A 22,843-nucleotide genomic window follows, 5' to 3' on the forward strand; every position below is an offset into this window, starting at 1 on the left:
CAGCATGAAAGAAATTATTACCTACCCTTGTGATACATGCACAATCCCTCACGCATGGGATAAGGAGAATGCCTTCTCGGCGCATCTTCTCATCACATCACGTGACCTACGTCCTAGATCGGAAACTCCAGCTTCGGAACAAATTTAGCAAGCTACTAAGAGCCTTTCATCATCAAAACCAACATCAGATTGTGCCTCAGATATGGTGGACTGGAACACGCAATCTCGACAATCTGCAAAAGAAATACGAAGATATCATACGATTCCCCTCAGCCAAGTGATGTGTGAATGTTGTCGGCCAGTGATCATTCATGAACGACTTGGCGCCACAACGCTTATTCGCACCACACCCGTCCATGTGACCTTACTTATCTAGATAGCCGAGACCACTCTGCTAGATTTAAAGGTGGCCAGGTCGGACACCCTAGTACACGGTTAGAGGCTTTCCCCGGCTTTTGAACCTCGGAGTTCCTTTGGGAAAGGTTTTAAGTTTTGGGAATCATGGGCTTCGGCAAGAAAAGGGTGGATCATAATGTTGAAGAGGTTGGCGAAGAAGCGACGCCACATGTGAGATGGACGCTGGGGATCTTGAGCGATCCGCTTGTGGATGAAGTACCTGGTAAGAACGCGAGTTGTTAAATTCTTCGTTCCACGCACATATTTTCCAATCAGCAGCAGCAGTTGATATTGTACCCCAGGCTCCATACGTCTTCTTTCCGACGAACACGACCACCATGAACCGCTTGGCCTGCACCACGAAGACCAAGCTCAACGTGCCTCGGTGTTTCCCTCGCCTTATCACCCTCAAATCCTCGAAAAGGTCGTAGACGCGGAGAAACGAACTAAAGATGGCACAATAGTGCTCTCCCCGCAGCCCGAAAGTACACCGAATGATCCTCTTAACTGGTCTTCTGCCCGCCGCAACACGGACTTGCTTGCTCTCGGGCTGTTCTGCATGCTCGGTGGTGGCATGACTCCAATTCTCGCTGCTGGTTTTAACGATGTCGCAAAAACATTTGACGTAACGGTACCGAAAGTTGCACTTACTACGGGACTGTTTATGATGGGCATGGGTGTTGGTGGAGCAATTGTTACGCCAACTGCCATTCTTTACGGAAAGAGGCCCATTTACCTATTCTGCTGTCTTCTTCTTATCGGAACATCAATTTGGTGTGCGGCATCCCAGTCCTATGGCTCCCTCCTCGTAGCCCGTATTGTCCAAGGCATCGCGGTTTCTCCAGTCGAGGTCCTCCCTTCGGCGACAATTGTAGAGATCTTCTTCCTCCACGAGCGAGCTGGGAGAATTGGGATCTACGAGTTCCTGTATCTTGGAGGCAAGAACTTAATCCCACTTGTCGCAGCCGCAATCGTAATGTCTAAAGGCTGGAGATGGATCTTTTGGATCGTTGCGCTAGTTGGAGGACTCTGCTTTGTGCTGATATTCTTCCTTGTTCCGGAATCATTCTGGGATCGAACGCCGCGCCGCAACAAGACGGTGAAGGCAACTATGGCTGGCGCAATACGAAGATTGAGTGCAGCGAGTGGTAGCCAAAAAGAGTCTGTTGGTGTGATAGCTCCCGATATCATACGACCAGTCGAGGATGAGACTGAAGGAGAGACCGCCGGTTCTCGGCCACCAAGTTCCGGAGACGACATAGAAGACCAGATCGCAGCCACCAAATCTGCGGACGAAAAGGCACCGGAAGTCATAGAGGAGAAACAGCACTACCTACCTCACATCAACTTCCATATCACCAACCACGCTCATCACCGACATTTCCACATTCACCACCACAGTAAAAGCTCTCAACCCCACGAACCCCACATCGACTACACCGACTACTATCGTGAGCACGCTCCACGGACCTACATCTCCTCCTTGAAGATCTGGAACGGTCGTCTAAGCCAGATACCCTGGTGGCGCATCTTCCTACGCCCCTTCATGCTCTTCACCTACCCGGCCATTCTGTGGAGCGCCGCGGTCTACGCCCTCTCAATCGGCTGGCTAATTGTAATCTCGGAATCTGTGTCTCTCATCTACCGCAACAAAGAGACTTACAACTTCAACTCCCTACAAACGGGCCTCATATATATCTCCCCGTTCATCGGGTCTATTCTCGGTACCATTGGTGGCGGTGAGGTATCGGATGTTATCATCAAGTTTATGGCTAAGCGCAATAATGGGATCTATGAACCGGAGTTTCGGTTAGTTATGGCGGCGCCTGTGGCGATTACCACAGTCTTGGGGCTTATGGGTTTTGGGTGGAGTGCACAAGTTCATGATGCTTGGATTGTGCCCACAGCGTTCTTTGGCATAATCAGCTTTGGGTGTGCATTGGGCGCCAGTACGGCGGTAACATTTTGTGTGGATAGCTATAGACAGTATGCTGGGGAGGGACTGGTTACGTTGAATTTTAGCAAGAGTAAGTCGAATCCATATTCCCCAGTCCCCTCTCCTCTGCTTCGCCATCTCACTCATCTCGACCACTTCCCGGCATCAAATTTCTAAAGATGAACGTACCGTCCACCAACGTTGAAACTAGATATATTCCACGGGCTCGTATTCTCCTTCTTCGTCGGCAACTGGATCGAATCGGACGGACCGAAGAAAGTCTATCTCATCATCGGCGGCATCCACCTTGCATTCCTCATTTTCACAATCCCAATGTATGTATTCGGCAAACGCGCGAGGATGAATACAGTGCGGAGGAATTGGCTAGAGAAGTTTTAGCACAGAGAGTGAAGGGAGTTTAACAAGCTAGATTAACTACTTTGAAGATCGTGAAAGAGATTTTGAATTTGGATTCATGGAGAAAAGTGATGAGGAGAGTAATTTATAACCTAGACTTTCATGTTCCCAACCTTTCTCTCACCCTGCTTCGCTCGTAAAAGTTGAGAAGGCTACACTGATACCCCGCCAAACGATCCATCTCCCCAATATCGTACCGCAAGCAACAAATATGCGCAAAATATTTCCCCTTAAACTACCGTCCTTCAAATCTGACTAAGCTAAACCAGCAAAACTCCCCAATTCCCTCCCCCCTTTCCCTCCTTTCCCTTTGCATCAACCCATCCCTAACCTCACATACGCGTCTGGCATAGCCACCCAATCCCCATTCTTCTCTTATCTCCCTTCTCGTCCTCATACCGTCTCCGTCACTATCTCCTTCTCCATTCTCATCACATCCATTGTCTGCAGTTCCAACATCGTCGGCATCGATGCTGTTGTTATCACCGTGACCATCTCAACTTCTGCTACTAACCTCCCACGCGGACAAAAATACATCGCTCAGAACCATATCGTATTGCAATCCGGCATGAAAGTGCAGTCTCTTAGCAGTCTCTATAAGCGGTTAAGATGGCGGTCGTGGCGGTCGGGGCTTTGTCGAGTATTTCGGATTCTAGCTTTGGGGCTAGGGCTTCCGGGAATTGTAGAATTGGTAAGATGTGTTTTTTTTTGCATTTTTGCCTATGTCGGCTTCCGTATTGAACGGGAATCGAATATGCATGCCGGGTTTATATAGATTATGATTGCTAGGATTATGATGGATCCGATTATATTTGTTAAATTAAAGCTATCGGCGTCACGCTTCCGGGTTCTTCCTGCGCATAGTCACTAGTTGATTTTCCTGTGCTGGTATTTTGTTGTGGTGGTGGTGGGATTCATTTCAGAAGTATCGATTTCGCTCTTCATGCTCTCCCCCACAGCCCAGGTCTTCGCATTCTCCTGTTATCATTTACAGAGACACGCTAGATGAAGAATGCTCCAATGCAGGAAATGAAACCGGAATCCATCGCTTGGCACTTTTCCTTCTTTCCGTATCCGGGAGTCAGGGCTAGAGACACCAATGGCGGAGTGTCAAGAAGAAAGAAACGGTACACGAGGAGTGATTGAGCTAGGCTAAAGCTATAGATTTCGAAAGAGAGAAATTGAATGAACTCGCCTTGCGCAGTACTTATGTCTACTCTTTCACAGAGTTGTAGACGCAGTGGATCCAACCGGAAAAAGAAAGCAACGGTGTTACACAACACATATTTTGTCCATTCACCTCTCCCTGCCCTCTCCAGTTCCGAACTCACCTCACTACCACTGTTAGCAAACTTCGCAGAAAAAAACGAATTCCCTCGTCCAGACCGAGAATCCCCACGGAATCCCTAATAAACCCGATTAACCCCCTTAACCCTTCCAGTATTCGCCCTCGCATCCACCCCCAACCAATCTCGCATCTGAGTACTCAGCCCCTGCTTTGTCTTCTCACTCAATCCCGCCGCCCAATTAACCTGGCCTCTTAAAAATGGCGCATTATACGCCCCAAACAACAGTGCGCGGTCTTGGTCCTTCGTGATATTTTTCCCAGAAGTATGCCAGATTCTGCCTTCCATGCAGACGATCGAGCCGGCCTTAGCTTGAAACGGGATGAGCAGGGATTCAGCGTCGGAGGGTATATCATGGCGAGTGGTCCATTTGTGGGAATTGGGAATGTAGAGGGTAGCGCCGTTTTCGAAATACAAGTCCGTCAAGCACCTGGGAAAATGGTGAGGCTCGCTTTATAACACACCACCCCCTCCAGAGCATCGAATCTGTTAATCTCTTTTATAAAGAAGCGATGTGGGTGTACACAAATATACTCACCATATAACATTCAACCCCCACTTGCCGACCCAGGGATCCGGACACTGCAAACTGAGATCACTATGCAATCCCATGCTCCCGCTCCCGGGGCGCGCAATATTCGCAGTGAAATTCGAGACTAGAAACTCTTCTCCGAGCAAACTTTGCACCATGGAAACAGCCGTTGGGTGGGCAATTAGGTCACGGAATATCTCGTCCAGTTCCATTAGGTAGAAGATACGGACGTTGTTGGCGTTGGGATCCAGGTGAGGGAGGTAAGTGTCGTTTCCTGGTAGGCGTGAGTAAGGGGTATGAGTGATAGCAGGGTGGGGGTTGGTGGATGAGAATGTGAGATTGGAGAAGGGAACAATGGGATAGGGGAATGGACCTCGTTTTCTCGACTCCTCCGCCGCTTTCTAAAGGCGATCTAGAACTTCTTTCGCTTTCTCTGGACTCAGTACATCAGGGATCGCACACCAGCCATCTCTGTTTAGCTTTTTCTGATACTCGGAGAGATCGCGACCTTCTGCTTCTGGGAATCTGGTTGAAGTCATGGTTCAGTGTGTTTCCTTTGACAGTGAGTTAGTACTTCGAGTACAAAGATGTCTGCGCTTATAGCTGTGGAAAATTCCATCTCATCTGACTCTCTATACATGATGTAGCCGCCCGCGAAAGTCTTACCGAGGCGAGGGATGGGAAATGCGGAGTAAAGCTGCGATAGGCTAGCCGGATTCAGCTTTGTGGAGTGTTGATCTAAAGAAGCGGGATGGGATGTTCACATAGCTTTATCTATAGCGGATAATCAATTTCCTTCGAGCATGTAAGTACTAAATCAGACTTTTATCACTCGGTTCCATCGATCCCTCTAGATAACATGCGATTTTAGGATTCTTCGTTATTATTGTACTATCACCCTATATTCAGGAACCGGTGTACCATCAACTACTATTCAGAAGCAGTCGACAAGGAATTAGCTGCAAGATAGTAGGATATGAAGACAACTTAGGGAGGAAGAACAGGGAAGGATCCATCTGCAATTCCCCATTGCCCGTAAGGATAGGTGAATTCAGGTCATGAAGTATCTCCACCAATCCAAAGTAAAATCTAAGCGCTGGAACTCTGCGTCTCAAATCAGGCTCCCCTTCCAAGCCAACCCGGTATAATCCCCTTCACCTTCCTGGCCATCCTAATCCTCCAACTCTCCCCCGAGGCAGGCGTCACATGGGATATACCTTCCTCTTCAACATTCGCCTCGCCGTTTGTCTGAAATAAGCTCCTCGGAATGACCGGCCACCTTATCGTTCTCAGCTCAACTTCATCATAGAGGCGCCTTGGCGCCTTCAAATCAGCCTCGCGACATTCTCTCGGATAGAATATCTTTTTTCCCTGATCATTACCCAAATTGTCGTTAATCCTTGTCAGTTCGTCACTTGACCAGCCTGGAATCTCCTCGAGTCCGGGGAGGATTTGAAGAGGACATTTATGGGTCAAGCATTGGTCGGTGTGGAAGTAGTGAGCGTCTATCATGATAGTGAGGACAGAGGCCGATATCTCCGGAGATAGAATTACGCGTTTGAGGAGCGTAGGTGAGACCAAAAAACCAATTGTGCTTGAGAAAAGACAGGCCAATAGAACTTCATTGGGTTCGGAAATAGCTGCTTCCATGGCCGGTTTCAACTGATTTTCAACTTCTTGACGCTGAGCTGCCGTTATCGTAAACTGAAGACGTAGAAGTAGGTGCAAGAACTCCGCCTTCTGCCTCGAGAACGGCGGTCTCATGAATTTGAGTGGCAGGGCAGAATGCAGACACCAATATTTGAGGGTCATGCGTATCTCATTCCCGATCGGATCTTCCATCGCATCGGGCAAGTGGCTGCCGAATAAGCTGAGTTGGTTGACAGTATGAAGACTCATCTCCAATAGCTCCTTAGCTACTTCTTCGGATCCCAAGGCAATAGCGAGATACTTCTTGAACCTCTCAAAAGTCATAAATTTGGCTGAGAAGATTCGATACTGGGGGCTGGTCACCACTCGGCCCTCCCAAATTCCAGTATACAAGTCGAGTGCCTCCCGAGCGGCTTTGTCCTTCCTCCTTTTCCTCTCACTCTTAGTCAAAGGCCAAAATATGTGCTGAGTTTTGGTTTGAACGACTTCAAGTGATACATCCGGTGACTGCGGTAATTGGCTTTCCTTGTCATCGCCTTTAAAGAGAATTCGTATGCTCAAGGTCTTAAAGGCGAGCTCTGTCGACAATTTAGTGCCGACGACATGGCTAGCCAGCGGAAGATGGATGTTATTCGAGCGAAAGAATATTGGCTCGAGTAACTCGATTGGAAGCCGTTCAATTGGCGCGAGTAAAATTGTCGCCATAGTAGTGTTGAGGAGAGTTATAGTGCGAGAGATGGCCAGTTGGAAGATGGGGGTGGGTTGGAAGAGGAAGGTGCAGTAGTGCGCTCCTTCGAGGTGGTTCAAATAGGCAAGCCCGCCGTTTGATGTAAGAAGCAGATACGATACGGAAGGCGGTGAAAGTGAAAAATTCGATGTATTTGGCCACAGAGATTCCTTGCGTACTCACCACCCCATCACGGTCACATCCACTACAACATGGCTCTTCATCTGAGTAATACCCACGAACACCTAGTCCTTCAGATAAGCACCAATGGAATCAAAAGGTGAAAGCCTTGGGCCTTGTGATCGCGCCATTCACATATTCTTGGCAGTCGACGGTAGAAGGGCTAGGAGAGAATATAGTCTCAAGTGGAGGTTTCGGCTCTGAGCGGAAGGCTAGATTCGAAATAAGGAGTAAGAGACTTAAAAACCTGAAAGGTACCGAAAGCACAGAAATCCATTCTGTTTTGCGGATAGTGTGAATACGATCAAGACACGGGACAGCAAGTGGAAAGAGCAGAGATGAGGTGTGAGATTCTCACAGAAGAAAATGAACTTTCGGAACAACCACCTACATAATTTAGCCAACAAATTACAGCCGCCCCATCTCCGCATCTCCCTCACTACTCCGCGCCTTAAGTGCAGTCTCCACCTCCTTCATAGCATCATAACCATACAACCAAGGCTGCACCTCTGGACAAGTCCAGCGACTCGGAAATGCTCCCACAACCTCCTTCCCCAACTGCCTCGCAAAAATCTCATCTCTTTTCTCCTGGTCCGGTCCATCGCGCAGGTGAAAATCCCTCCTCTGCTTAAACGTCTCCCTCGCAATGGCCTCGCCCCGGGCTTTCCTTAGCTGTTGGAAGAGTCCAAGCACACTTGGTAGTTGAGATGGGGAGCTAAAGTGGGGAGGGGCTAACAGAAGGCCTAGAACTGCCCCATCCTCAATGGACGAGTTCGCGCCTTGGGCGAGGTAGGGGAGCATGGGATGGCATGCGTCGCCAATCAGGACGAGGTTGGATTGTGGGGAGATCCAGGAGGTCATTTCCTCGCGATGCATGAGTTTCCATTTGTCGACGCGGTCTACGCAGGATAGAAGCTGTGTTAGTCTGTAATGGCTCCGTTAGATTTGGCACTCTTGATAGACTGGCGGGCGAGAGCTTGGAAGCACTCACACAGGATCCCAACCCTGGAACAGGCCCCTCATCTCGTCTAGGCTACCTTCAATCCTCGCAACACTATCTGGGAGATCGTCCGGCACCAAGAGTACGACATTATACATTGTACCTCCACGCAACGAGTATGCAACGACATGTGCATCAGGCCCAACCCAGAATCTCACACCAGGCTCTTGAACCATCTTCCTCAGTTTCGGATCTTGTATCTGCTCTAGCCTCAGCACTATTCTGAAAGCTAGGTCGCCTGTTGGGAGTGGTGCGTCGTTCCGACCAAGGAAGACAGAGCGGGTTGTTGACCACAAACCATCCGCTCCAACAACGAGATCCGCCTGGTAAACTTCTCCACCCTCGGTCATGACTCTAGCTCTCCTTCCTCCCGTATTTCCCTCTTCTTCGCTGCCCAAGTCAAGGTTGGTCACTCTTGTCCCAAGGACAATGCCAACTCCCAGCTCCTCCGCCCGTTTCGCCAACGCCTTCTGCAAATCTACACGATGACAGTCCGAAAACGGCGCATGATATCTCCGGCGATTATTCTCATCAAAGCCATCCTCACGTGCCAAAACCTTGCCTTTGTAGTTATATACCGTACACGTCGTCGGCTCACAAGGTCCGTTAATAGTCTCGTACACACTCCATTTCTGGAGAAGACGAGTTGCGTTGGGAGTTAACTGGAGGCCGGCACCTATCTGCGCAACCCCAGTCTAAGGTTAACTAGATGATGAGGAAATAAAAGAGAAGGGGAAGATTCATACCTCAGCTAATTCCTTCGCACCTTCCAAAACCGTGACATCATGTCCGGCCAATGCACACTGGATCGAAGCCGCCAGGCCCGAGAGGCCCGCCCCGACGATAACAATGTCCAGCTGGTGCGGCATTGGAGACGTAGAAGGAAAGAATCAGAAAGGGCGTGAGAATTCCTCAAAGAGTGTAGAGTTGAGCGTCAAGTTCCCCTCATCATCGCAGCTCGTCCCGCGTGGGGCCGCTTGTACGACAGTGCCGCTCTCGAAGCCGAAACCAACACTATGCTTCCGATCCGATGCAATGGCGCTGATAATCCCGTGGAACCCTTACCCCGAAAGAGATTCTGACTTCGTAGGTAAATTGAAGCTAGAATCTGAGGCACTCGAACCCTAAAATGAGTTCGAAGCACGATGCGGGGAAGGCTTGTCGGGGAGCTTTCACGGGAATGCCGTGAGCTAGCCGGATTGGGTTGAGGATTACCATATCGAAACATGACTTGATGCTAGCTTTTTAACTTCGACCTTAGAACCATCCTTAATCTCATTCGTGGTAATCAGCCCGTAGCCGGCCGTAATTCTTTGTGGTCGGTTCATTCATCTGAACATCACCGCTTGCGCTGTACACTCTCCTGGCTCATCTACCAAAATCAGCCAAGCTAAGGTGAGCCAATCGTTTGGTGGTTATTGAGACATTGCTTGACTCCCGGTTGGTTTGCCAAGAGGAGGTGTGGGATAATTTAACATCCTGGCCACATTTGGGTACCGTTGCGCTAACACTGGTTGGAGCTTGATAGGGGAAAGCTGGGGTGCCTGCTACTCAGCCTAGTTGGGTTAACATGCACTCCAGATTCCTCAACCGGATCCAAAAGACCCTGCCAAGTGTACAATTGCAGACTATCCATTTCGAACATTCATTCATATCATTATAAACTAATCACCTATAGTCATAATCTTGTGACTCGCTAGTATAAACGCTCAATAAATTTGACCCCAAACCCACCATCTCTTGGACGTCCAGTCCAGTAAAGAATAACACCGATCGAACATGTATATACACAGCAGAAGTACCCGCCACTCAGAGCACCCTCACCGCCCTCACCCGTGTAGGATGTTGCTCATACCCCTCTGCCCCATACCCACCCCTTACATACTCAGTCTCATCCATACCTAAACTCTCATGACCACCCATCCTCCCCTGCCTCTTCACTGTACCATCCTTCCCCTCGTCAAACTCCTCTCCAAGTTTCGGCGGGGTAACTGCGGCTCCAACCCCACCCTCCTTAAATGTATTCCCACTCTCTCAGGCAACCTCCCACCGCCGGTAGTAAAATCGCGGTTCTGAGTGTAAGGCTAGTACGCCGTCCCCTCACTCCCACGCACACTCAGATACGGGTTTAAAGCGCCAATATCCTGGGAACTGGATACCGATAGTAGTGTCGGTAGTCTGTAGTCTCTATCTCCCTCTGTCCTCATTCAAGTAGTACTTTGATATTGGAATCAGATCAACGGTGTCGTCTGCGTTGGAGGCAATTGTTATGCCGACCCAAGAGTTTCCGTAGAGGGAGTGGGGGTGGGACTACCTGAGAAAAGGATACTGAGAAAGAAATACCATGAAAGGCCTGACGTGATACAGTCGATCATGAAAACCCTGGAAAGAAACCCTTCACAGCATTTCGATGGTAACACGCACCATCCGAACTGTTGTACCACAAGCAGCAACCCCCAGGCGGGTCCCAGAAACTTCACTACTCCACGTAGTCTTCATCATCTTCATCGTTCTCATCATCTACATGCGGCCAGTATACGGGCCTCGGCCTTTCATCGACATCCATCGGGTCCCCATCAATCTTCTTAATTCTCGCTCTCACTCTCGCCTGTTGGCCATCGCCCTCAAAATCCAGAGTCCACTCTAGCATCAACATCTGGGTCCTTGCTCTCTGATCGGCCCCATGTGTAATCCAGCTGTAGGGCTCTTTAAGTAAGATTCGGGCCTCGATGGTGAACCAGCCCCAGCCGAGACGGCGGATTTCGAATGGAGGTTGCGTGAGGACGAGACGGGGCGGCCTGAAGGTTGGGTGCTAGGTAAAACAAATGTTAGCACAACGCTTAGAGCTAGCAAAATTTGAGGTTTGTATCGCAAAGATATGGATCAGTCATACCAAGTCAACGCTCACTTCCTGGATGAGTTCGGGTCTTGAGAACCTTACAAAGAAGGTCCAGTCATGCTTGTTCGCAGCGTCCGCCCTCGAAGTCCTAATGAGACGATGCCTGTTCCCAATCAAGATAGTCATGCCTTCGATTCCGTTCCCTCCACTCTGGTCTCCTCGTGCTGCTTCCTCCTCTGTTCTTCGTTCCGCATACGTCACGGGATAGCGGGCTTCCAGCGTCTGTTTCAGCTCCGCATCCAACGATGCCGCAGTTGAAGTTCGACACATAGGACAGTTCGCTTCAAGAGTTGAAAGATCGCTGGCGGGGTCGTAGTTCGGGTCGAAGTCCGTGAGATCGAGGTCAAGGTTGGAGGGGGTAATATGTGTCGTGGCTGATGATTCCGCCCACTGTGTCATGCAAGCCGCACAGAGAACGTGATTGCATTGCGTCCTAACCGGCTCGTAAAGGAGAAGATGGCAGATTGGGCATATGTCGTCGTGTGCGACGGTTTCTGAACATGGCGCCTCCTCGGCCATGGTGACGAAAAGTCACGAGAAATGTCACCAAATGTAGGCACCCGTCTCATGTGATGTCAATAGAAACAAGATGACCAGTCTTCCTGCAATCCAAGAATGGGGATTGCATCTCCAAAGTCGTGATGGGGAGGCCTCATCGAAAGCGTGTGCTGATAGACTACTGTTCGGGAATGCTGGATTGGATGAGACCCAGGCTTCAGCGCGCACGGACTTGCGGGGTCATCCGGTCACATGATATCGCGTTCAACCACGCGCAGGTCCGCAGAATGAGCAAGTAGAGATCTAGTTGTATCGTACACGCACAACAATATATCCCAATCCTCTAGAAGTTCAAGTCCGGCATGTTGATGTCCTCTTCCATGAGACCCATAATATATCGTGATCCAGAAAACCAATCCTGTACCGTGTTCTGCCCACCCGTATGATCAAACGCCGCCTGGAGAGCCTCACCTCCCGCTGCCGAAGCTCCTTCCGCACTGCCGTCCATGCCAACAAACCCAGCCATTGGCCAAGCGCTATTTGGTACCAACCCTAAAGCCGATAAGTATGGGTCGAACTGCGTCATGGCGCTCAAATCAAGGTTCTGCTCGCTGCTGGCAGGAACATAGAACCCATTTTGGTTTGTATGCTCATTCTGAGCTTCGATTTCTTTGTTCTTAGCCTCTGCGTACAGCTTTGCCACTTGCAGGAACATGTGACACATCTTGTAAAGCTTGTCGGCGCCGTCTGATATTGTCCGACAAGACTCAAGGGAAATGACAAATTCAGAGAGGGAAGTAAGATCCGACGGGTCGCAGTGAGTTATTGCGTTGCAGAAAATGACAATGAAGGGGGTGAACGGGGCCTGAAGCACGGACCTAGGAAGGGGATGGGGTTAGCCCTGGATAATCGAGCTCATGCTACGAGGCAAAATGCATCAGACATAACAATGCACGCACCAGTGTAAATAACCTGCCCACAGATCTTCATTCCCTCGAATATTGTATTTCTTACTGCATCGTTGGTGGGAGACCAACGCGGCCCGAGCCGACTCCAGGCAGTCCTGATTGAATGTAACATTATCTGGAATCACGGCCCGCTGGATCAACGACATAATAGAGTAGTGCATGACAACGTCAGCGTGGTAGAAAAGGTCCCCAACGTCTCCGAATGACCCTAGGAATGTAAGCTTTATCTAACAAAAAGTCAGCACAAGAATACCTTCTATGTATTTGATAGGTTTAGGTTCACCGCCTAAGGAAATTTGAGTGGGAGTAGGAAAGATAATAGGAGGACGCCTCCGCTTGGAAGGGGGATCGGTAAGATTTGGGGGCTGTGGCTCCTTAGGCGGCAGCGACTCTCGAATAGTGGATTCCAGGAAGGTAAAGTCTAAGACACTTGCCTCTCCACGCTCTGACCAAGCCCGGTTGAGCGCATTTACAAGCTCTGCGGCAGTCTGTGCACGCTCCTGCTCCGATTTCATGAATGCCGCAGGACTAAAGAGCCGCTCGTATGTTTGGCCTTGAATCTGTGCCACCTTGATCCAATACAGCTGTATTTCGGATCCTTTTGCAGATGCGAAAAGAGGATCACAACTTTCACCAACAGCAGGAAAGGGTAGTGACATATCCCAATCCTGGATCGAAGACGCTCGACCGAGACGAAGCGAGAGTGTCTTGTCCATTACGTATATAAACCAAAATACTCGGATCTTGGACGCGCGTTCCTCCATAGTATCATCTTTCATGGTATCGATTCGATGGTAACCGAGATGTTGGCAGAGGTTTGCCGCCGTCGAGGTCATTGTCCAGCAAAGTGATGGTTTACACATTTCTACTGCGTAAGATGCCTAGGTAACTGTAAGCCTCAGGTATTTGTGACCTAGAAGCCTAAGTGTTGTACATAGAAATGGAAAAAAGAAACAGCAAGTGGAGTGGAAAGGGTGTGACATCAGTCATCTTGCAGCGTACACTCCAAAAGTGGTTGAAATTGGAGGCCTGTGATCACAATCGTAGATATCAAACGGGGCATAAGGAAAGTAAAATCGTACGAAGCACTTACAGCGAGTAACAGTGCAAGAATATTCTCATAACTTGCTGGGAGGAACATGTCTAGTTCACTCATCGCTGTCTCCATTTGAACGCGGCTTTGAAGGCCGTATTCGCGATACTTTTCATTTCGAGGCCCAAGGAGCGGGTAGCTTCCAAATTCGGTGAATATGTTGTAAAGAATGCCATAAACCAAAATCCGCCGACCTACTGGGGCGTCTTGCGGAGTGTCCCATGTTTCTTTGAAAATTTCTTTGAAACCTGACAACTTCAGAAACGGGAAGACGACGGCAAAGCACATAGTTGGGTAGGCTGCATCTTTTGTTAGGTCAGTAGCAGGTACCAATGGAGGGGGGGGGCAAACTGGTGGCTTTGTCGAGTACATCACTCGCAGCTTCCCATGGGGGACGTTCGAGCTGCGAGATGTTAACGTCGGATGCAGCCTTATGTACAAAGAGCGGAGCGTCAGTTTTAGATGTCACATTCTGATTCTGCCTCTTGACCATACTCTGCAACGATGTGAGAGCGGCCTTGACCTGAGGGTTTTGTCCGATTGAAGTGTTGACTACGGTCCGCTCTAAGTAATCCCGGGCAAAGGTCGATTGAGTGTTAAGCGTTGTTTCTCCTTCGAACGGGGCTGGGGAGGGCGCATTAACTTCGGCGCTAGAATTAGGGCTTCTTCCAATTCGGCTCGACTTGGATTGAGTAGTACTAGGCTCGGAAGTTTCGCTCTTGATGTCGAGATTGCCCAGTTTTGCTGCAAGACTTTCGAGGACATTCTCAATACCTGCTAAGCGGTCTTCTATTCGGTCGATCTTCCGCTCGCTGGAAAAGGCGACATCTTGTCAGCCAAGTAAACCTCGTAGTTAGGATTGCGGTTTGGGCGAAGAGACGGGCGAAGAGACAATGATAATGGGTAAGACTCGGATGCTAAAACTGAAAGTGTTTTGTGCGCCATTTGACAATACAACGGCTCCAGAGCAGCTGTACGTAATACAGTAAGTTGCAGCAGTGTCCGTAGAAGTGGGATAGAGAAACCTAGAATAGGTACACGGCCTATTTCCTGATTAAGGTGCGGATACGCAGCACTAGCGCAGCTCGGCACCAAGATAGGTATAGACTTACTATTCATCAGATATATGTATCCTCTGCCTTTGCACTTTTTGAGTTGGAGCTGTCGTCTGGCAGCCTGATTGAGATTAGCTGGGTAAATTAGATGCACGGTCGAAGCTCGGCGACTGCCGCTGTAGCTCATCCAGACCAACATACTCAGCTTGCTTGCTCGACAATTGGAGCATGGAATCGTTCTGTCACAACGAATCTTCCTCAATCGACAAGAATCACACTGTTAAACGCAGGTCAATTAAGAGGCAAAAGGAGACTTTGGGTCATAGGAGGACATCGCTTACGGCTCGTTGCACCTTTAGAGACCCATCCGCGGCCGCATCCATCTCGTCTCTATCCTCCATAACAGCTTAACGTGATTGGCATGCTTGACAGTCGGGATGCGAGGAAGGCGAGCAGCTGATTTCACGGGTACGGTCGAAGAAAAGAGGTGCTGTCGGGCGTCGGAATTCTCGGGCTCCAGGTGCCAAGAGGAAAACGAACAGTCAGAGATCGATTACGTCGACAGTCCAGAACGCGGTGTATTATGCACGCGGGGTTAGCGACAGCACCAGGCAGCAATTCTGTATTTGGCGATGGATGCGAGGAGACACAGGCTTGAGATGAAGTGTGTAGGGCAAGATGGAATGTAGACTGGGGGCGAGTCCCGCCGAAAGTTCCACTGACGGCGCTACAGGCCGATGTCAAAGACGCTGCCGAGAAGATTGAGTCTGAACACCTCGCTTTGATCGTATTGCTGGCCTTCTATGCAAGGTTTCTCCATTCTTCTCCTTCCATCCCCACTGTTCCGTGTCCTTTATTCGCTTCGGTGCGCGCGGAGGGCGTTCTACCCGTGTGGTGTGAATAAAAATGGCGCCCGCTTTGTATCGTCCAGGACGAACCATTGCGCTTCAACTCTCGTTCAGCAATGGCCCTCTCTCGCCAAATGGATAATATGAAACCACCAAGCCGACGGTCGAGTGCAGGGTCGCATAACGAAGTGCAAGATGACGATGTCAAACCAAAAGAAGCCCAAGGTGGCATGAAAAGCTATCGTGTAAGCTGCTCCGTCTACGCAAGACATACCACCTGACTTCGCGACAGCGTGTTTTCGCGTACGCTGATGGGATAAGCTGGACGCTCAACATCATCGCATTCGTCGCAGCCATTGCTGCTGGCACCCTTTTACCGTTGATGGACTTAATATTTGGCAAATTTGTGACGACATTCACTCGATTCGCCCTTGGTATCATCTCACCAGCCAAATATCGTTCAGAGGTGAACAAATACACGTTTGTAAATTCCCCGCACCAACCAGCCAGCTCCTCACGAAACACGCAGCTTGTACTTTGTATATCTTTTCATTGCTAAGTTTGTCTTGGTATACATCCACACCATCTCCATCTCCATATCAGCAATCCGAACAACGAAAGCATTGAGAATCGACTTCCTCGAGCATACACTGCGCCAAAACATTGCATTCTTCGATTCTGCAGATGCAGGTTCTATCACTTCCCAAGCCACTACGAACGGTAACAACGTCAATACGGGTATCTCTGAGAAACTCACCCTCACCATACAAGGTATTTCGACGTTTGTTACTGCTTTCATTGTCGCCTTTGCTGTGCAATGGAAACTCGCATTGATCACCATAAGCATCGTGCCTACGATCTTAGTGGTTACCAGCATATGTATTGTTGTCGACACGAAGCAGGAATCGCAAATGCTCTCCATCTACTCCAAGGCTGGGCTACTCGCCGAGGAAGTATTCTCAACCATGCGTACCGCTCATGCTTTCTGGTTAAACCCGCTTCTGTCTCGAAAATACGATTCGCTACTGGGTGACGCCATGAAAGTGGGTATGAAGAAGTCGCCTAACTATGCAGTCCTGTTTTCTACTGAATTCTTTTGTATATATTGTGGATATGGTTTGGCCTTCTGGCAGGGCATCCGAATGTATACCAACGGAGAGATAACCCAGTCCGGACCAATTTTCACGTGAGTATCCTACTCGCTTCCCAAACACACAACTACTGAATGATCATGCTAGAGTAATTCTTGCGGTTATCGTGGCCGCGACAGCCATGACTTCAGTCGCCCCGAATATACTCGCTCTGACCAAAGCATCTTCGGCTGCCGAGGAGCTTTTCCGGACGATCGACCGTGCTTCTGTCATCGATCCACTTTCTAATGAAGGAAAAATACCAAACGAATGCATTGGGGACATCGAAGTGAGGAACGTGCATTTCGCGTACCCTGCACGACCAAAGGTCGGAGTTTTAAAAGGCCTTTCACTCTCAGTCCCTGCAAATAAAACCACCGCCTTAGTCGGCGCCAGTGGCTCGGGGAAAAGCACCATCATTGGTCTCCTAGAGCGTTGGTATGACCAGGCTACTGGAAATCTTTATCTAGACGGTGTCGAAATTCAGGAGTTGAACCTACAATGGCTTCGGACAAACATGCGGCTGGTCCAACAAGAGCCTGTACTTTTCAGTGGCACAGTCTATGAGAATGTCGCTTTTGGATTATTTGGCACCAACAAAGCACGTCTCCCGGCTACGGAGCAACGAGCTCTAATAGAAAAGGCCTGTAAAGATGCTTACGCGGATGAGTTCATTGAGCGCCTACCTAAAGTAAGTCTAAGTGTAACAATTAAGGTCTGGTAAATTCTTACACGAACAGGGCTACGATACTCAGATCGGCGAACGAGCAATGATGTTGTCCGGTGGACAAAAACAAAGGCTCGCTATTGCTCGTAGTATCGTTTCTGATCCCAAGGTTCTCCTTCTCGACGAGGCAACGAGCGCGTTAGACCCCAAGGCAGAGAAAATTGTACAACAAGCGCTAGACAATGTGTCTGCGAATCGAACTACAGTTGTTATTGCGCATAAGCTGTCCACAATTCGTGATGCTGACAACATTGCGGTAATGTCGGATGGAATGGTTGTTGAGCAAGGTACGCACGAGCAACTGATCGATGCGAATGGGGCCTACGCTCGACTTGTACGAGCTCAAGATCTGGGCCAGGCCGAAAGTAAGGAGGACCTTTTAGAAGATGGACAAGCTGAGAAAGTCTCTCTCACTCGGACACAAACTCAAGTTGGACCAACGCATGGAGGTGAAGTCAGGACATTATATGAAAGAGATGGGATCAACTACAGCTTATTCAAATGCATCTGGATTGTTCTGTGGGAGCAAGGTTCTCTATGGATTTGGTTTATATTTCTCGCCACTGCAGCTGTTCTAGGAGGTAAGGCTAGTCCTCTTTTCACGCTCCATTACGCACTAAGTAATATTCGAAAGGCCTCACCTTTCCAGCACAAGCAATTCTCTTTGCCAGAATCGTCGAAGCATTCCAAATCCCTTTTGAACAGGGTCGAGATCAGGGCAATTTCTACTCTCTAATGTTCTTCATGGTTGCAATCGGGAATCTGGTTGTATATGCAATCATAGGGTGGGCGAGCAACCTTGTATGTCAGGTAAGCTTAAACTGTTCCGCCTTTAATATATCTACTCATAAGCACAGCACGTCTCGCGGAGGTATCGACTCGAGATTTTCAATACAATTCTCAAACAAGACATGAACTTCTTCGACAAAGAAGAGAATGCAACCGGCTCTTTAGCTTCAAATCTCTCAAACTACCCAAACAGCTTGCTCGAATTGCTCGGCTTTAACATAATGCTAATGCTCGTCAATCTCGTCAACGTCATCTCTAGCTCCATACTTGCCCTGATTGTAGGTTGGAAATTGGGACTTGTAGTCGTCTTTGGAGCTTTACCCCCAGTCATATTTGCTGGGTATCTCCGCATCAGGCTCGAGTTCAAACTTGAGGAAGATACAGGCAAGCGGTTCTCCAGTAGTGCCGCCCTTGCAGCCGAAGCTGTTTCTGCGATCCGAACGGTGGCGTCACTTGCACTAGAGAAACATATTCTGGAAAAATATCACGCCCGACTCCACGGTGTAGCGAAACAATCCACGAAAGCATTAATTTGGACCATGTTCTGGTACTCTCTGACACAATCTGTATCCTTCTTAGCCATGGGTCTTGGCTTCTGGTAAGCTAGTTTCTCTTGCATGGCAACTCGATTCCCTCCCACGAAGAATTACTAATATATTCCAGGTACGGTGGGCGACTTGTCTCGTTCGGGGAATACACGAACAAACAATTCTTCACCGTTTTCATTGCAGTCATATTCTCCGGTGAAGCCGCGGCCCAATTTTTCTCTTACACAACAAGCATGACAAAAGCCCGGGGTGCAGCCAACTACATATTCTGGCTCCGCAGATTAAATCCAGTTGTCCAAGAAGACCCTTCCAAGCCACCCCACGACACCAATAGCGACACTGATGAAAAAGGTGCCGCACATATCGAATGCCAAGACCTTGTCTTTGCCTATGAAAGCCGGCCGAATGCTAAAGTCCTTGACGACATCAGTGTCGATGTAGGTCTACCCTAAAATCTCACATCATTCTCAATTACCCTACGATATCTAACATCCTCAGGTCCTCCCCGGCCAATTCATCGCCTTCGTCGGCGCTTCGGGCTGCGGCAAATCCACAATGATTGCACTGTTGGAACGCTTCTACGACCCCACCACCGGCCGCATAACCTATGACACCCAACCCCTTCCCTCCCTCTGTCCCCGCAAATACCGAAGTAGTGTTTCCCTTGTCCAGCAAGAACCTGTGCTCTACCAAGGCTCTGTCCGCGATAACATTGCTATGGGTGTCGAATCCAGGGTCACAGATGAACAAGTCGAAGGTGCTGCGCGCCAGTCGAATATTTACGATTTCGTCGCCTCGCTTCCTGAAGGATTTTCAACGCTTTGTGGAAGTCGCGGGACGCAACTTTCTGGGGGTCAGCGCCAGCGCATTGCGATCGCGCGTGCGCTGATCCGGGAACCGAGGTTACTGTTGCTCGATGAAGCGACGTCCGCGCTGGATACGGAATCTGAGAAGGTAGTGCAGGCCGCGCTGGAAAGAGCGAAGTCAGGGAGAACTACTATTGCGGTGGCGCATAGGCTTAGTACTATTAAAGACGCGGATGTTATTATTGTATTTTCTAGGGGGAGGATTGTGGAGATGGGGACGCATGGAGACTTATTGTCGAAGAGGGGGATGTATTATGAGATGTGTTTGGGTCAAAGTTTGGATAGGAGTATACCTGCATAACTTAAGTGCATGTCAGGTTTGATATTTAGATATAGGACTGCAAGTGTTAAGAATATGATATGATTGCCGCATATCAATCCTAGGCCGTGGGCCCAGATTTGTATAAAGTACATGCATTTCGTTAGATAACTAGATAGATCCACACTGCTCCGAGAACAATACAGTTGCGTTCATAGCCAAGATGCAATATCATGTCCAAGCCATACACCATTTCCCCCACCTAAGAATACGCCTACGATCCGTCTGAAAGAACGAATACGTAAAGTTTGTATCCCAGCAACGATCGAGTTGAGGAGGAAGTCGACTCGAGTCGAGACATCCATCTATGTGAATCCCAATTCCAATCCCACCCAAACCGGACCAATTCTCTCGCCCTCAAGGAAATATAAACAAGAAACCAGCGCGTCCATAACTCGGTATTCCTCACATCCAACTCACCTATACACTACAACCTCTTTTCTCCGGCCCCCTACCTAAATCCCCTGGAGTCCCCGCTTCGATCTAAGACTCCTAGCCCCTCCACGGTAACCCCACTCCCCTTCCTCGCATCCCCTCCCAGCCCCAACCCCATTCTCTCCTTCTCCAACAACTCTTGCTCCCGTCTCAACTCCTCTATATATCTCAACCTCTCCCTCCTCGCCTTCTCTTGCAACTCACCAAACGGATCAAACCGATCGCTCACGGGATCCTTAAACGGATTCTGCACCCAGCTACCTCGATCCGTGAGCGTCGTCGACCGTGGGCGTCCTCTGAGTACATCATACGCTTTATTCCTAGGTGGGTCGGCGAAGGGATTTGCGCTCGGCATGGGCGGTTGGATTCCGCCTGGAGTCGTGCCTGTGGTTGTGGCTGGGAAGGTTTGGAAGCGTGAATATGAGGGATCTGTTGAAACGGTTTCCGGACGGTGGTCGGGGTCCGCGGCGAATAGGGGACTGGTGGTTGTGGTGCTGCGGGTTAGGTGGCTGCTGTCCGTGTAACTTGTCTCTGGGGTGTGGAGAGAGCCTGTATTAGAGGGGTTGAACGCGTCAGATGCGTGCCGCATGTGGGTTTCTTGGGCGCGGCGACGCCGCCGTTTGATGAAAAATATCAGGGCTATAAAGAGAGCTATGGCGCCTGGGGAGATTGTTAGGAAAGCACGGAGGGTTTGGGGTTTGGGATTTGGATAAGGGTGTTGGGGGTAAGGGACTTACCGAGGACAGAAACGGTGATTAGGGCGGCTTCAGCGCCTTTGCTCATCCCTGAGGGTGCGTTTTTGAGCCTTTGCGCTGGCTCTTTCCCTGGTGCATTGTCGTTATCTGGAAGCGCAGAGTTTGCTACCGAAGCTGACGTTGATGTCGTTGAGAGATGGACTGGCTCTGCATTTTGACTTGAGAAGTCGAAGTCTGAGGCAGCTGTGGAAGTAATAGCTGGAGCAGCAGAAGTGGTTACTGCTGGGCTGGAAGTAGATATCACGGTTACTCGAGACGCGCTAGATACTTCAGGCAGCGACTGAGCAGCACTGGAGGAGGCTTGAACTGGTGAAGAAGGCGTAGGAGCGGACGACACTTTCCCAGGCTCCGTTGATGATATCGACACTGGGGCTTGACTGGTAGAAGTCGGTGATGGTGGAGGTGGCGGAGGCGGTGGAGGTGGCGGTGTTGCTGACGATCCCACTTGGGCTGCCTCCGTAGTTGCCGGTGGTGGTACAATATTGGATGGCGGGAATGAACTTGCGGTCGGAGAAGGAGAGTCTGGGGATTCCGGACCTCCAGATGAAGTCGGGGATGGGCTATCCGTAGATTTTGGGCTTATAATACTAGTTGTTGTAGCCTGCCGTGGGACAATTTGGATTGGCACCGGGCGCCGGCGGTGATATGATGGCATTCTGAAGGGCTAAGATATTAACAAGATACCAGCTCAAGGAGGCTCAGAGTGCTCATCACAGAAAGTACTAGAAGCGGAAGAGAGAGGGGTCGTCAAGATATTGGACGAAGAGACAGAATCCGGTCAACGGAGCAGTAGAAAGACAAAATGTCAAACTCGAGAAAAGTTTGATGTTCAAGGCAGGGTCAGCAACAAGGCAGAAAGGAGAAACGTAGGAAGGGTCAACAGAAACGGGAATGCAAATGCTTTACGTGCGGATATACTTGCTGATACTTGCAGCTGCAGTACTGGCGTGGTAGCTAAGTCCATGTCTCTAACCCCATCCCTTGTGGGTCGGCCTGGGGCTCGTGTAAGGAATGAAAACGTCCTCCTGTTTGATGCGCCAAACAAATTCAAGGTTTATGGAGCTAAGATCAGCAGCCTCGAAACAGAGGCTGAACATCGAGGACGACGGCAGTCGTGGCACAGCTCTCTCAGCGGCATTGAATGTTGAAGTGTGGTCCTGGGTAACAATCGCCACGACGTGATGTTCAATTATCGGGAAGGTGAGTGGTGGAAGCATTAGCGAGGGGCATTTCCGAAACAGCTTGGCGCGTCGCGCGACCATGGTGAATCGTGGGATGCATCACCAACACCACGACAGTCGTAATTGCATAGAAAAAGAACAATATCCGCATAAGCATTTGTGTAAATGCTTGAAAGTGGGTAGCGCCCCTTCCGAAGCATCATGGTTGGAATCTGATAAGATTGATGTAGCTCCGAGCGCGTAAAAAGGCGCGATTAACCTGGCGCCAGGCAATTTCTACGGCGGGCTGTTAAGGAGTTGAGTTTTGTCTTCTCGCCCGTTAACAGTCCGCCGTAGATTTCGAGGAATAGACACCCGAACGGTGCAACCAAGGAGAAATCCGGATGCGGAGCGTAAGGTGTGAAGCGCCCGTGCTAATGTAGCTGGCGCAAAAAATGCCAGCTTGTTCGCTACGGAGTGCGTTGAAGAGGGATGAAAGAAATTGAATTGTAGAGGTCACATCCAAGGTTTGTCCATAGGTAACCGTATCACGTGATACGATGTGTCCA

General features: G+C 49.6%; 8 protein-coding genes across 8 annotated transcripts; 2 read left to right on the forward strand and 6 right to left on the reverse strand.

Moving 5' to 3' along the window:
• Window positions 1-211: 211 nt before the first annotated feature.
• On the forward strand, window positions 212-2,731 carry BDR25DRAFT_365961 (MFS general substrate transporter; the record flags this gene model as incomplete). The annotated part of the gene is made up of 3 exons (XM_033696933.1): window positions 212-619; window positions 699-2,423; window positions 2,544-2,731. Exons 1-3 carry the CDS (start codon window positions 502-504, stop codon window positions 2,729-2,731), a joined length of 2,031 nt encoding a protein of 676 aa, XP_033549625.1. The 5' UTR covers window positions 212-501.
• A 1,424-nt stretch (window positions 2,732-4,155) lies between these two features.
• BDR25DRAFT_312688 (uncharacterized protein) lies at window positions 4,156-5,096 on the reverse strand (the record flags this gene model as incomplete). Its single annotated transcript, XM_033691316.1, has 3 exons — window positions 4,156-4,525; window positions 4,634-4,901; window positions 5,090-5,096. The coding sequence occupies 3 exons, from the start codon at window positions 5,094-5,096 to the stop codon at window positions 4,156-4,158; spliced, it is 645 nt and encodes a 214-aa protein (XP_033549626.1).
• A 647-nt stretch (window positions 5,097-5,743) lies between these two features.
• On the reverse strand, window positions 5,744-6,982 carry BDR25DRAFT_312689 (uncharacterized protein; the record flags this gene model as incomplete). The annotated part of the gene is made up of 1 exon (XM_033691317.1): window positions 5,744-6,982. One exon carries the CDS (start codon window positions 6,980-6,982, stop codon window positions 5,744-5,746), a length of 1,239 nt encoding a protein of 412 aa, XP_033549627.1.
• A 586-nt stretch (window positions 6,983-7,568) lies between these two features.
• Window positions 7,569-9,290, reverse strand: BDR25DRAFT_258242 (salicylate hydroxylase-like protein). The gene is made up of 3 exons (XM_033686525.1): window positions 8,931-9,290; window positions 8,176-8,864; window positions 7,569-8,109 (listed from the first exon to the last, which is right to left on the reverse strand). The coding sequence occupies exons 1-3, from the start codon at window positions 9,051-9,053 to the stop codon at window positions 7,593-7,595; spliced, it is 1,329 nt and encodes a 442-aa protein (XP_033549628.1). The 5' UTR covers window positions 9,054-9,290; the 3' UTR covers window positions 7,569-7,592.
• Window positions 9,291-10,663: 1,373 nt separating this feature from the next.
• BDR25DRAFT_219293 (uncharacterized protein) lies at window positions 10,664-11,602 on the reverse strand (the record flags this gene model as incomplete). Its single annotated transcript, XM_033684957.1, has 2 exons — window positions 10,664-10,996; window positions 11,078-11,602. The coding sequence occupies 2 exons, from the start codon at window positions 11,600-11,602 to the stop codon at window positions 10,664-10,666; spliced, it is 858 nt and encodes a 285-aa protein (XP_033549629.1).
• Window positions 11,603-11,861: 259 nt separating this feature from the next.
• Window positions 11,862-15,337, reverse strand: BDR25DRAFT_302440 (fungal-specific transcription factor domain-containing protein). Its single transcript, XM_033689795.1, has 8 exons — window positions 15,039-15,337; window positions 14,899-14,974; window positions 14,755-14,818; window positions 13,994-14,454; window positions 13,643-13,941; window positions 12,984-13,430; window positions 12,541-12,776; window positions 11,862-12,459 (listed from the first exon to the last, which is right to left on the reverse strand). Exons 1-8 carry the CDS (start codon window positions 15,096-15,098, stop codon window positions 11,925-11,927), a joined length of 2,178 nt encoding a protein of 725 aa, XP_033549630.1. The 5' UTR covers window positions 15,099-15,337; the 3' UTR covers window positions 11,862-11,924.
• Window positions 15,338-15,590: 253 nt separating this feature from the next.
• Window positions 15,591-20,021, forward strand: BDR25DRAFT_333108 (multidrug resistance protein 1). Its single transcript, XM_033692806.1, has 9 exons — window positions 15,591-15,790; window positions 15,838-16,025; window positions 16,075-16,731; window positions 16,784-17,366; window positions 17,416-17,983; window positions 18,037-18,203; window positions 18,260-18,789; window positions 18,855-19,176; window positions 19,238-20,021. Exons 1-9 carry the CDS (start codon window positions 15,662-15,664, stop codon window positions 19,904-19,906), a joined length of 3,813 nt encoding a protein of 1,270 aa, XP_033549631.1. The 5' UTR covers window positions 15,591-15,661; the 3' UTR covers window positions 19,907-20,021.
• A 354-nt stretch (window positions 20,022-20,375) lies between these two features.
• BDR25DRAFT_341627 (uncharacterized protein) lies at window positions 20,376-22,224 on the reverse strand (the record flags this gene model as incomplete). Its single annotated transcript, XM_033693621.1, has 2 exons — window positions 21,097-22,224; window positions 20,376-21,019 (listed from the first exon to the last, which is right to left on the reverse strand). Exons 1-2 carry the CDS (start codon window positions 21,767-21,769, stop codon window positions 20,376-20,378), a joined length of 1,317 nt encoding a protein of 438 aa, XP_033549632.1. The 5' UTR covers window positions 21,770-22,224.
• Window positions 22,225-22,843: the final 619 nt, after the last annotated feature.

The sequence above is a fragment of the Lindgomyces ingoldianus genome (assembly GCF_010093535.1).
Source record: "Lindgomyces ingoldianus strain ATCC 200398 unplaced genomic scaffold BDR25scaffold_10, whole genome shotgun sequence".
NCBI lineage: Eukaryota > Fungi > Ascomycota > Dothideomycetes > Pleosporales > Lindgomycetaceae > Lindgomyces > Lindgomyces ingoldianus.

Coding starts and splice junctions, on each gene's coding strand:
- BDR25DRAFT_258242 (XM_033686525.1), bottom strand. CDS start 9,053: ATGCCGCACCAGCTGGACATTGTTATCGTCGGGGCGGGCCTCTCGGGC. Junction 8,865..8,930: donor GTGCGAAGGAATTAGCTGAG/GTATGAATCTTC, acceptor GGGGTTGCGCAG/ATAGGTGCCGGCCTCCAGTT. Junction 8,110..8,175: donor TTCCAGGGTTGGGATCCTGT/GTGAGTGCTTCC, acceptor GAGCCATTACAG/ACTAACACAGCTTCTATCCT.
- BDR25DRAFT_302440 (XM_033689795.1), bottom strand. CDS start 15,098: ATGGAGGATAGAGACGAGATGGATGCGGCCGCGGATGGGTCTCTAAAG. Junction 14,819..14,898: donor TTGTCGAGCAAGCAAGCTGA/GTATGTTGGTCT, acceptor AATCTCAATCAG/GCTGCCAGACGACAGCTCCA. Junction 12,460..12,540: donor TGGGCAGGTTATTTACACTG/GTGCGTGCATTG, acceptor TCCCCTTCCTAG/GTCCGTGCTTCAGGCCCCGT.
- BDR25DRAFT_333108 (XM_033692806.1), top strand. CDS start 15,662: ATGGCCCTCTCTCGCCAAATGGATAATATGAAACCACCAAGCCGACGG. Junction 16,026..16,074: donor TCAGAGGTGAACAAATACAC/GTTTGTAAATTC, acceptor CGAAACACGCAG/CTTGTACTTTGTATATCTTT. Junction 17,367..17,415: donor TCATTGAGCGCCTACCTAAA/GTAAGTCTAAGT, acceptor TTACACGAACAG/GGCTACGATACTCAGATCGG.